The following is a 14,450-nucleotide window of genomic DNA, read 5'->3' as shown; positions in this document are numbered from 1 at the left end:
AACTTTTAAATCTCAAGAATGTTTTGCCTCTGTGTGTTTACATTAAATATACTCTGTCTTGAAAGTAAAGCCAGACTTAAAACTACACATTTAATATGAGACTAGTTCGAACAAACCCTTTACTAACCTCCTTTGTCCAAAGTTGCAGTTCCTTTCAAGAGCGTTAATCAACAATTGGAACGAAAAATGTAAACTTTAAGTCACAGTTGAAAACTGTTTATTTGAAAAGCATGCAGTTTCCATGGGAGCAAAAAGAGCGCAAGAGGTAACAGCTTTTTCATTTTGACTATTCAGTCAAGTCATTATTTATTTAGGATTATTTCCAGTTTTTTTTATTATTATATTTGTGATACAGTACTCAAAAATACGTTTACAACAAATATTAATGCTTTAGCAAAAATACAAGAAGTTTTAACTTCTAAATCTTAAGATTGTTTTGCCTCATGTATATTTACTTTAGTCTTGAAACTAAAGCCAAAATACTTAAATTACACATTTATTATGAGACTAGTTTGATAAAATCACTTAACCTTCTTTGTCCAACTTGTAGTATTACGAATAATGTAAACTATTTAAAAACATTGAGAACCATTTATTTAAAAAGCGCGCGGATTCCATGGGAGCAAAAGAGCGCTTGAGGTAATTAACAGTTTTTTCGTTATGACTTTTCAGTCAATTCTTTATTTTAGGATAATTTCGTTTTTTAAAATTATATCAGTGATACAGTATCTAAAAATAGTTTTACAAGGTATTTTGTGTGGAAATATTAACATATGCTTTAACAAAAAATACACCATGAATGTTTAACTTCTAAATCTTAAAATTGTTTTGCCTCAGACTGTAGGCTGTTTACTTTAAATATACTTTGTCTTGAAAGTAAAGCCACAAAACTTAAAATTCTACATTTAATATGAGACTAGTTTGATAAAATCACTTACTAACCTTCTTTGTCCAATTTGTAGTTCCTTTCACGACCATTAATTAACAGCTGCTACTAATAATATAACTATTTAAAAATTACCATTGAGAACAGTTGATTTGAAAAGCGCGCGTATTCCATGGGAGCAAAAAGAGCGCATGAGGTAACAGCTTTTTCGTTTTGACTATTCAGTCAAGTCATTAACTTAGAATAATTTCGTTTTTTAAAAATGATATCTGTGATACTATTTAAAAATACTTTTACAACCCATTTTGTGTGGAAATATTAATGCATGCTTTTGCAAAAAATACAAGATGCATGTTTTAACTTCTAAATCGTAAGATTGTTTTGTTTTGGAAGATTGTATTGCAGAGGTGTAAAATACTTGAGTAATTTTACTTGATTACTGTACTTAAGTATTATTTTTGGGGATTTGTACTTTAATCAAGTACAATTTAGACTGACTACTTGTACTTTTACTTGATTACATTTTTGAAGAAAAAACAGTACTTTTTACTCCTTACAATTTTATTTTATCTTAAAAAGTACATTTCATTTTTATTTTATCTTATGCACATTAAATATGGTAAACAGAAGAGAATTAATCAAATTAGTCACAAATAACTAATATTTGCTAAAAAAAAATCTAAGTGCCTCAAATAAACAATTAAAAGATTGATTATCCTTTTAGACAGTGACGTTTAATAGACACCACAAAAAGTGGCCTTTCAAAGCGTTAAAGTTGTTTGTTTAATTCTATGACTCTTCTCATTAATTCAACACATTGTATTCTGTCTGGAATATGTTTTATGTCTCTGCATCAAATCTTGCTCTTCAAAGGGATAGTTCACCCAAAAATGAAAATTCTCTCATCATTAACTGAACCTCTGTCATGCCAGATGTTCATGACTTTCTTTCTTCAGATGAACACAAGCAAAGATTTTTAGTGAATATAATGCAAGGGGACAGGACACTTCAGAAACCACACAAAGTGAACATGACGGTCAAGTTTAAAATATTAGTCTTACTATTTTTCTTACATATCTTACCTCATTTCACTTAAAGCTATGGTCTACAATTTCAAAGATTGTTCATTATTAATAACCTCGTTTAGATGCTGGTTATGGTTCTACAGTACAATCCTAATAATATAAAGAGAAAAAAGAATGAAAAAAATCCATTCACTCTATTGGGTGTACACCCGCAGAGAAATTGACCAATGTAAGCTGTCCGGCCGGACAGCTTACATTGGTTAACTGCTCTCATCCAATCCCCTGCTCCACTCGCGTCTCCACCCCGCCCCCTCCTGCGACATGAAATTTCGCGCGAAATTAGGCAGCATCAACTCAGCAATGGAGAAAAACCAACAAACAGACAGCAGCAAGCGGCCCCTGCTCGCCCCAAACGTCAAGGTTGGAAGAAAGAGAAAGTCAATTGAGGAAAGAGCAGAGATTTAAAAAAAAAAAAAGTGAAAAACGCCGGACTCAAAGCCGAATCAATATAGGGTCCACCATTGCCCGTTGGTGGAAGCTTCAGAGAAACCTTGGACTTAAAACCGACGCTGACATGGCTGACTTTTTGTTTAGCAGGTAACTTAAGCATTTATTTATACTTTTATGGTGTGGTGTATTACATAAATAGCTTTTTATCAGTCTGACAACATGATCATGCAGACGCATTGGAATTTTAGCCGTTCAGCATCGCCTATCGCGGGTCAAAGTAATTATATTTCTTGAAGTGCTTGACTATTTCAGTATGCCTAATGTTAGCGGTTTTCTGTTCGAGCCGATAGAACATTGCATGTGTTGCTAATCTTGCGTGTGCGTGAACTCAAACGTGTGCCTCTGAGCTATTTTGTTAGGACAATGGTGACATTGCATTGTTGATGAAGCAACTACGTTCAAGTGTCGAAAGTTAACTTTACATATGATGTGTCATTAGCGAGGTCATTAGATTGAAGCGACTAAGCAATCCGACATCGCACATGGTACATCTCTGTTCCATGTTTACTCCTGCTTGACTGAGTGACGTTGTTCAGGTCGTTTCCCGGTGGGAGGGATCAGGTAGCACAGAGGGGAGGGGTGTGCGTGTGGAGGGGCGGGATGAGTTTTTTAAAAATTCAGGCTTTCTCGACTGATTTTCAACATCGTAGACTACAGCTTTAAGGAGACTCTGATTCATTACCAGTGGTTGCCTGAGTTACTGTCATATTCACTTTGTGTATAGTTTTCGAAGTGTCATTTTTAGATGCCCCATAAACTTGCATTATATGGAAATGTTTTTTTTTTTTTTTTTTGGAAAACTCTTAGTTTGTGTTCATCTGATAAATGAAGTCATATGGGATGGCATGAGAGAGGATAGGATGTTTCCTTTTAATACCTTTCCTTGTTTTTTTTTTTGTTTGTTTTTTTCCAGTGTTCTGTGCTTCATTTTAATGGCACTAGATATACGTGTTTGACCTCTGCCATTGCATTTTGCATCTTTCTCTCCCTTTAACCATACTTCTGTCAGTACTTTTACTTTTTTAATACTTGAGTACAATTTTAAGTTGTACTTTTTTACTTTTACTCAAGTATGTTTTTGGCCAGATACTTGTACTTTTAATTGAGTAAAATTTTCACTGAGTATCTGTACTTTCACTTGAGTAAAATTTTTGAGTACTTTTTACACCTCTGTTGTATTGTCTTGAAACTAAAGCCAAAATACATAAAATACAAATTTACTATGTGACAAGTTTGATAAAATCACTTAACCTTCTTTGTCCAAGTAGTAGGAATAATGTAAAATATTTAAAAACGAACCGTTTATTTGAAAAGCGCGCGGTTTCCACAGGAGCTAAAAGAACGTGAGAGGTAACATTTTTTTTGTTTTTACTATTTAGTTAAGTCCTTATTTTAGGATAATTTCGTTTTTTTAATTATATCAGTGAGTTTTTAGCAAAAAATATGTACTTAAAAATGATTCAAATAAAACAGGAACAAATAGTGAATGCAGCACAGTTGTGAATTTATTACTCATTACAGTGAACACAGAGCTGGAGAGAAAATAAACATACATCCGAGAATAAAATCAAAAGAAACCTCCCAAAAACCTTTTCTAAATCTTAAAATTAATACAGTATTAGGAAAAAAAAATTATTAACTGTCTAAATAAACACACTGTACTGTCTATCAACACCATTTCTCTCAATATGCTTTTAAAAAAAGCCTAAAATCTGTCAGTAAGTCAAAACACAAAAGGTGCATAAAACCCAAACACAACCAATTACGCTAAATACATAACATGGCAGTCTATTTTATGATCTGATTAGTAATGCAAAGTATCATTTCCTTTGGTTCAAAAAGTCCAAGTCCTGCTCAAAGCCGTGCATGTTCGGTCCTTCAGGATTTGGTGAAACACATGAAACACTTTTCAAGAACAGTATTCATCAGTATAATGATTGTGTTAGTGCTTATATAAAACTAAATCACACACGCCTTTCTGAGAAAAACACTGTTAGTTCACCAGTAAATGGGGACGGATACACAAAACTCCACAATCCTTTTCAAATGAATCATCAGGTCACAGTGTCATGATGAACTTTGCACATGCTAGTGTGTTAATATGTAACATCAATGGGAACAAAACCATTAATAAGTCTCCTTTTCATTAAATTATTGCATCCATAAATGTTAATAACATTGTTATCGGTAAATCAGACCAATGAATTAATGGAGGGAAAAATGTTAAATTTGAATTTGTACAAATACAATATACTAATTCGGCATTGTTCTTTTTTAAATTACATTCATATATGTAGAGAGAGAGAGAGAGAGAGAGAGAGATACACCATCAATCAAAAGTTTTTGAACGGTAAGATTTTTAATGTTTTTAATGTCGCTTCTGCTCACCAAGCCTGGATTTATTTGATCCAATATGAAACTGTAAAAATGTGAAATATTTTTCTTATTTAAAATAACTGATTGCTATTTGAATATATTTTAAAGTGCAATTTATTCCTGAGATCAAAGCTGAATTTTTAGTAGCATTACTCCAGTCTTCAGTGTCACATGATCCTTCAGAATTCATTCTAATATTCTGATTTGCTGCTCTAAAACATTTATTATTATTATTATTATTATTATTATTATTATTACTATTACTACTATTGTTGTTGAAAACAGCTGAAATCATTATTAAATATTTTTACTATTCAAGTAACTGTTTTCTTTTTGAATATACGGTATTTAAAAATGTAATTTATTCATTACTCCAGTCACATTACCCTTCAGAAATCATTCTATTTTTCGGATTTTCTGTTAAAAAAAACATTTATTATTTTTATTATTATGTAGAAAACAGATGAGCACATTTTTTTCAGGTTTCTTTGATGAACAGAAAAGTTCAAAAGAACAGCATTTATCTGAAATAGAAAGCATTTGTAACATTATAAATGTCTTCACTTTTGATTAGTTTAAAGCATGCTTGCTAAATAAAAGCATTCATTTCTATTAAGCTTGTGAATGGTATAGTGTATAATGTTACAAAAGCTTTTTATTTCAGATAAATGCTGATCTTTGGGTCTTTCTATTCATCAAAGAATCCTGAAAAAAAGTACTTAACTGTTTTAAATATAGATAATAATTAAATATGTTTCTTTTCTGGAAATTTCTGAAGGATCATGTGACACTGAAGACTGAACATTTAGCTTTGAACACAGGTATAAATTACATTTTAATATATTCAAATAGAAAACAGTTATTTTAAATAGTACAAACACAATTTTACTGTTTTTGCTATATTTTAAATACAATAAATGCAGGCTTGGTGAGCAGAAGAGACTTTAAAAAACATAAAAAAAATCTAGCAGTCAAAAGTTTTTGAACAGTAGTGTATATAGATATCATTGGTCACTGAAAACTAATTTTAGATCAACTACAAGTGAAAGCTAGTTAATTCTGGCTCAGATATCTGTTATCAATAAAACGAAACCCCAGAAATCTTGTGCTTTGACCCGTCTGTGTAGAATAACCTGTAACATATCATGTGCAATGAGACGAAAATGACCTTAAGGTGCAATTCTTCCATCTTTTACATTCTACAACTTCCTCAAAAAGTCTTTACGAACCGTTGAGCCAGTCATCTCCTGACGCGGCGTCTCAGTAGTCTGTCCTACAGAAGTACTACTTTTCTGTCTAAATGCTGCACGTATTCATAGCACATCTCATTTGAAAGCATCATGTACTTTTTTTTGTATGAGCATACTCTCCAACAAGTGCCAGTCAAAAGTTTTTGAACAGTAAGATTTTTTTTTAATGTTTTTTAAAGTCTCTTCTGCTCACCAAGCTTGCATTTATTTGATCCACAAGTACAACCAAAACAGTAACATTTTGAAATATTTTTACCATTTCAAATAACTGCTTTCTATTTGAATATATTTTAAAGTATAATTTATTTCTGTGATTTCAAAGCGGAGTCTTCAGTGTCACATGATCCTTCAGAAATCATTCTAATATGCTCATTTGCTGTTTTATTATTGTTATTATTATTATTATTTTTATTATTAATATTTAAGACAGTTGAGTACATTTTATTCAGGATTTTTTGATGAACAGCAAGATCCAAAGATCAGCATTTATCTAAAATAAAAAGCTTTTGTAACATTATACACTATACCAAAAGCTTGGAGTTTTTTTGGAAAGAAAGTGATACTTTTATTTTGCAAGGATGCTTTAAATTGATCAAAAACAATGATATAGACATTTATATTCTATTTCAGATAAATGCTGTTCTTCTGAACTTTCTATTCATTAAAGAAACCTGAAAAAAAAATCTACTCAGCTGTTTTCAACATAATAAAAATAATAAATGTTTTTTGAGCAGCAAATCAGAATATTAGAATGATACCTGAAGGATCATGTGACTGGAGTAATGATGATAAAAATTCAGCTTTGAAATCATATATGCAATATATTCAAATAAAAAGCAGTTATTTGAATAATAAAAACATTTCAAAGTTGTACTGTTTTTAGATAAAAAAAAATGCTGTAAAAACCATTAAAAACATTACCGTTCAAAAACTTTTGACTAGTAGTGTATATGCACATTTACTGTTGTGATATCAAACCTCAAGAGTTTTCTTTACACATCTGTTTCTTTACAAGTTGCACTAATAAGTTGCGCCCCCTACGTTGACGAATGAGAATGCAACACAATTACTATGAGGTATGGAATCAAGCTTGCGTAGTCTGAAGCTTTTGCGTTCACGTACTTGTGTAGAGTGTTTTGGCCCATAAGTTTACTCGATACTGCGTTAAAACTATAAAAATAACATTCTGCAAATTTCTGCAGCTCTAATTAATCTCTGATTATAAAGGAATAGCTCATCCACAAATAAAACATTGGCGAAAATGATCACCCTCAGACCATCTAAGATGTATTGGAGTTTGTTTCTTCATCAGAGTTTGGAGAAATGTTGCATTGCATCACTTGCTCACCAATGGATCCTCTGTAGTGAATGGGTGCCGTCAGAATGAGAGTCCAAACAGCTGATAAAAACATAATAATAATTCCACACAATAACTCCAGTCCATCGATTAACATCTTACGAAGCCAAGATCTTTGTTTGTAAGAAACAAATCCAACATTAAGACCTTTGTTTTTACTTCAAACCACTGATTCCAGCTAAAAATGAGTCTATAATATTGTTCTCAACAGTGGAAAAAGTCATCTTGTCTGAATCACGAGAGAAATATGTACAGATCAAGCACTGTTTACAAGTCAAAACAGTTTGAAACAAATATGTTGGTGGATTTTGATGTGAGAGGAAAACAGGGGATGGATTATTATGTGTCTATCAGCTGTTTGCACTGACGGCACCCATTCACTACAAAGGATCCATTGGTGAAGCTATGTTTGTAAGAAACAAATCTATCATTAAGACCTTTTTTTTTTTACTTCAAACCACTGATTCCAGCTAAAAAAATAAGTCTATAATATTGTTTTCTCCAGTGAAAAAGTCATCTCATCTGAATCAGGAGAGAAATACGCACAGATCAAGCACTGTTTACAAATCAAAACAGTTTAAAACAAATATAATTGTGGATTTTGATGGATTATTATGTTTTTATCAGCTGTTTAGACTCTCATTCTGATGGCACCCATTCACTACAAAGGATTCATTGGTAAAGCTATGTTTGTAAGAAACAAATCCATCATTAAGACATTTTTTTTCTTTAAATCACAGATTCCAGCTAAAAAATGAGTCTATAATATTGTTTTATCCAATGAAAAAGTCATCTCGTCTGAATCAGAAGAGAAATACGCAGAGATCAAGCACTGTTTACAAATCAAAACAGTTTAAAACAAATATAATTGTGGATTTTGATGGATTATTATGTTTTTATCAGCTGTTTAGACTCTCATTCTGATGGCACCCATTCACTACAAAGGATTCATTGGTAAAGCTATGTTTGTAAGAAACAAATCCATCATTAAGACATTTTTTTTCTTTAAATCACAGATTCCAGCTAAAAAATGAGTCTATAATATTGTTTTATCCAATGAAAAAGTCATCTCGTCTGAATCAGAAGAGAAATACGCAGAGATCAAGCACTGTTTACAAATCAAAACAGTTGGAAACAAATATGTTGGTGGATTTTGATGGATTATTATGTTTTTATCAGCTGTTTAGACTCTCATTCTGACGGCACCCATTCACTACAAAGGATTCATTGGTGAAGCTATGTTTGTAAGAAACAAATACATCATTAATACCTTTGTTTTTACTTCAAACCACTGATTCCAGCAAAAAATAAATGAGTCTATAATATTGTTTTCTCCAGTGAAAAAGTCATCTCATCTGAATCAGAAGAGAAATACGCAGAGATCAAGCACTGTTTACAAATCAAAACAGTTTGAAACAAATATGTTGGTGGATTTTGATGGATTATTGTGATGTTTTTATCAGCTGTTTAGACTCTCATTCTGACGGCACCCATTCACTACAAAGGATCCATTGGTGAAGCTATGTTTGTAAGAAACAAATCCATCTTTAAGACATTTTTTTTCTTTAAATCACTGATTCCAGCTAAAAAATTAGTCTATAATATTGTTTTATCCAACGAAAAAGTCATCTCATCTGAATCAGAAGAGAAATACGCAGAGATCAAGCACTGTTTACAAATCAAAACAGTTTGAAACAAATATGTTGGTGGATTTTGATGGATTATTATGTTTTTATTAGCCGTTTAGACTTTCATTCTGACGGCACCCATTCACTACAAAGGATCCATTGGTGGCAAGTGCCGTAATGCTACATTTCTCCAAACTCTGATGAAGAAACAAACTCATCTACATCTATGATGGCCTAAAAGTGAGTAAGCTTCATCAAAGTTGAACTTTTTGGGTGAACTATTCCTTTAAGTTGATCAACACTGACAGGTGCAGTAGTAACGATTCCTGCTATTTATAAGCTTTGCTATCCTGCGTTTAAACCTAAAGTCTATGTTCATAGATTAAGAACAAATCACATTTACCCAAGAACGAGGGGGCAAATGGGATGCACTAAGAGGGAGTTGCGTTAAAATGCTTCACGACTTTAAAGCAGAACAAAGCATTTGTTCTAGTCTATTATCTGAGCCTTTCACTCATCTCATTGGTCACAGGAGGTCACATGAGGTACCAAGCAGCCAATCCGGCGAGAGCAGCGATCCAGGCGGCCAATATGACTTGACCGGACGGATTTCTAATAATGGTCTTGGCCATCTGACACATGTAAGATGATCCACCGCTGGCAGCTGAAACAGAAAATATAACATTTGTTTATAAACAGTTTTATTTAGTAGGTGTAAGGCAGGGTTTGCAAATGGTGTTGCAAGGGAACTGGGGGGTTGTGAATTGATGAAAAGCTGATAATTAATACATCTGACAGTAAAATTAAAATTAGGACTGCATGGTAATCAAAATAAAACAGTAATCGCAAAATAGCTTAGTGAAATTATCAAAATAAAGCTTGTAAATTATATACAGTATATGAGCATCTAATAATAGACTTATTATAATGATTAAATATTACATTTTTTATTTTGCATTACAATTTTAGTTTTACAAAAGTAATATATTTGTCTTAATTTTATTATAATTTAGTAAAGCTAATATTAATAATAGTATTAATAATAATCATATTTTTATTTAAATTAATCATCATCAACACTATACGTTAAAGGATGAAGAATCAAATTTTACTTAATTATTCGACAAAGTTCAACTTTCAGAACATATCCAATGATAAGTGTATTGTCAAATAGAAAAATGGGTAAAAAAAATTAGAATTCTAAAATATAGTTAAATGTAACACTAAATTAAATATAATGTAAATTTCAAATGTAATTAAATTTTAAAATTGTATTTAATAATTCTAATTTAGAAAAAAAATCCATTTGCCAATAAAATGTTACAAATATAAAAAATAATAATTCATTGTATTTTTATTTGAATAAATAATAATAATAATAATAATAATCACTTCAAATATAAATATGTAAAATAAAAGAATTCACAATTTTAAAATGCAGGTAAATATAACAAAGAAACTCATTATAAAAATAAAAATAATCAGGACAATCTAAATATATTAAAAAGTAATATAAAAATAATAAAATAAACAAATATATTTTATATACTTATATATTTTGTTTATTAAATTTCAAATTTGAAAATTACAATTTTTAAATAAAATTACTAATACAATGTAAAAATATGAAAAGTATATAATGAATTATAATAAATACTAAATTGCCTCAAACAAAAATAAATAAATAATTAAGAATAATAATAATATAAAAATAAATAATTAATATATAATAATAATAATATAAAAAATAAATTTATAATATAAATAAATAATTAAATTACTAATAAAATGTAAAAAAAAAAAAAATGCAGGTAAATATAATAAATAAATAAATAAATAAATGTAAAAAAAATAATAATAATAAAAAATAATACCAGTACACTGTATTATAATAATTAATTTTATTTCTAAGTAATAATAATAAAAATAATAATAATAATATAATTTAAAAAACTTTTTTAAATAAAACTAAGCAAATCACTAACTAAAAAAGATATTATATTTTATCTGTTTACTTGCATATCATGTGATCCTTAACCATCATCAGAAAATGTTAAATGTACCATTATATTATTGAAATATTAACTTAAAAAATGTAATTATATATTACAATAAAATAATAAAATGCTGTTGTTTTACTCATTTTAAAATTAGCAATAAAAATGTACAAATATGAAAAATAAATATATATAAATAATAAATATGAAATTATTATATTATACGTGTGTCTATGTAATTTAAAAAAGTAGGTAAATATAACAAACAAACATAATAAAACATTAAAACTTAGAAATAAAAATTACCAATACACTATAAATATATTTTTATATACTTATAAATAAATAATTAATATATATTAAAATAATAATAAAATAAAATATGAATTTATAATATAAATAAACAATTAAATTACCAATAAAATGTAAAAAAAAAATATGGATATTATATTAGAATAAATAAATTAGTTTAATAATTTGCCTCAAACATATAAAATGTAAACAAAATGCAGGTAAATATAACAAAGAAACAAATAAATAAATGAAAAAAGAACCTTAGAAATAAAAAATTACCAATAAACTGTATTATAATAATTAATTTTATTTTTAAGTAATAATAATAATAATAATAATAATAATAATAATAATTAAATAAAAACATTTTAAAATAAAAACAAAAGTAAATCACTAACTAAAAAAAGATGAAATATTTTATCTGTTTTCTTGCATATCATGTGATCCTTAACCATCATCAGAAAATGTTAAATGTGCCATTATATTATTGAATATAATTATATTCAATAATATATTATATATATAATATATATATATATAATAATTTATATATATATAAAATACAACAAATATGAAAAAATTGTATTATACTTACGTCTATGTAATTTTAAAATTGAAAAGTGATTTTTACATAAACTGAATCACCGATTCCTTTATTTTTTTTTAAGTAGTACTGCTAGTCCTCTATAAGGAAAAAACCATAAAAACTACATCATGCTTGTGAAGACAGGTCACGTTTACCCATTTTGGCCGCATAATACGGACACTTGCTGATGTCTCCTTGCATCTCGCCATGAGCGTCATGAGCCGGAGCAGCATCCAAAACATCGTCCTCAAGTGTCTTTCCAACCTCCTCCAGTTCTCCAAATATCTGCAGACGTTTACAGAAACAGATAACAGGAAACAATGAGTGAGCAGTAAGGAAATGACAAGCATTTCATGAAAAAGCTGGTTGTGATGAGTGTGGCGTTACATAAACGCAATCAATTACATCTCACTGCAAACAATCAAGAGCTTTGTTAAAGGATGCTGGTGATACTGTTTCCACCCAGTTTTGTCCATTTCATTTCAGAGCTCGTCTGTAATCTGCTGTGAGGACAAAGCCTCCATCTGCTGACGGATGAAACAGGAGCCACACGGAGCAGGACAGACCCTTATCTTTAATTACACGCTCAGTGGAGAGAGAAGTGATATTAACACAGTGACAGCGGGTTCAGACCAACGGATCAGTCTAATAGAGACACTGCAGAGAGAGAGTCATTATCAATGGACCATTACTCTCATTCATTTAGTGTTAGTGGAAATCCTCAGAGAAAGTGGAGATATATAATGATCTGAGTCACAAACAGCAGATCTTGAATCAACCCTATCCTTAAAGCACTCTTATTATAAAGAATCAAATTTTACTTTATTTGACAAAGTTTAACTTTAAGTGTATTATTTCAAATAGATTAAGAAACAAGTCATTGTTCACATTAATTTTTCATTGTAAAATGTATTGAAATGTAACACTAAATTAAAAATGTAAATTTCAAATAAAATTAAAAGTTAGAAATAAAAATGACCAAAAATACAAAACAAATGTTTTTATGTACTTATATGTATTTTATTTATTACATTTCATAATTGAAAAAATTAAATGAAATAAAATGGTTTGTATTGGAAATAAAATATAATATAATAAGTAATAATATAAAAATTCTATAATAAATAAATACTTAAATAATAAATTGCTTCAAACATTTAAAAAGAAATATATATATATATATATATATATATATATATATATATATATATATATATATATATATATATATATATATATATGACAAACAAACAATAAAATAAAATAAATAGTTTTTAAATGTAGAAATCAAAATACCAATACACTATAAATATATGCAAAAAATAAAAAAATAATAAACAAATATATTTTTATACACTTACATATATTTTGTCTACTAAATTTCAATGTTAAAAATGGAAACTTTAAAATAAAATTACCAATACAACGTAAAAATACGAAAATTATGTAATATGAAAATATAATAAATTCAAAATAAATGATAAATTCAAATTTAAATGTAAAAATGTATGTGTGTGTGTATATATATATATATATATATTAGTGGTGGGCCGTTATCAGCGTTAATGTGCTGCGTTAACGTGATACTCTTATCGGGCGATAAAAAAAAATATCGCCGTTAATCTATTGTCAAAGTTGGGTTATCTTATTTACACGAAGGCATGTCATTTCTGTCTCTACATGGTCGCGCGTTTATAATGTCTCCTCCGCGAAAACACGGACGGGATCGTGGACTCCATTCATAAAAACCGAATCTACTATAGCGCGAAATGCCACGTAAATTTGTCGTTTTTTGGATTCATAAATCAAATGTTGGTCTGTCACTTAATTCAAATCGCGATATGGACTAGTGTCTGTGAAAACTGAAATGCAAAAAGACCGTTTTAATATGAATCCGATATGTTCCGTTTGCCTCTGTATGTATGAATGGCGGAGACACGTTTTTACTACACGCATACCGAAGCACGCGTGACGCAGGGATGGAAATTAGCACCCGCCACCAGCCAAATGCGGGTGATTTTGTGTTGTGGCGGGTAAACTCGCTTCACCCACCGGCCACCGTGGCGGGTAAATAAAAATAACACACTTCAACCGGACGGCGTGAGGCGGTAATGCACCTTAACGTTGGTTGCGAACTGCCTTTAAAATACACGAAGAAGAAGAAGACGGCGGAAACTTTTAGCGGAGGCACACCTTCAAAAAAATGTGGCGATACATCACAGGCGTTAAGAGGTCTGTTATAATATCTTTACAATCTGCTTTAGAAGAAAGATATTGTATTTCGTGCTAAAGTGCACATTCTGTCAGAAGCAATTCATGGCACGTCTTTCTCAATATACTGTACAACGCGGCATTCATTCACATCAGATGATAACTCAGCGGCAGAGTTCCACTCACACAGGGGTGCAATTTCCACTGGGGACACGCTTTTCAAAATCCCGTTGGTGTCCACCCAAATGGTTTTAAGTAATCTCTTGTATTTTAGAATGCACGCTCTACGCTGCCGAGAGTTTCGCGCTATAGTGAAAACGAAACCAAAAG

General features: G+C 30.0%; 1 protein-coding gene across 1 annotated transcript in view; it reads right to left on the bottom strand.

Moving 5' to 3' along the window:
* Positions 1–3,908: 3,908 nt before the first annotated feature.
* Positions 3,909–14,450, bottom strand: part of hmox2b (heme oxygenase 2b) — a 21,887-nt gene continuing 11,345 nt past the window's right edge. The window contains exons 6-7 of the mRNA XM_073836321.1: positions 12,065–12,194; positions 3,909–9,696 (exon numbers count right to left, since the gene is read on the bottom strand). Of these exons, the coding sequence (XP_073692422.1) occupies positions 9,569–9,696; positions 12,065–12,194 (258 nt within the window). The 3' untranslated portion in view covers positions 3,909–9,568. The remainder of the gene's footprint in view (positions 9,697–12,064; positions 12,195–14,450) is intronic.

The sequence above is a fragment of the Garra rufa genome, chromosome 1 (assembly GCF_049309525.1).
Source record: "Garra rufa chromosome 1, GarRuf1.0, whole genome shotgun sequence".
Taxonomy (NCBI): domain Eukaryota; kingdom Metazoa; phylum Chordata; class Actinopteri; order Cypriniformes; family Cyprinidae; genus Garra; species Garra rufa.
The sequence above is the reverse complement of the archived record's forward strand: the minus strand, read 5'-3'. Positions and strand labels throughout refer to the sequence as shown.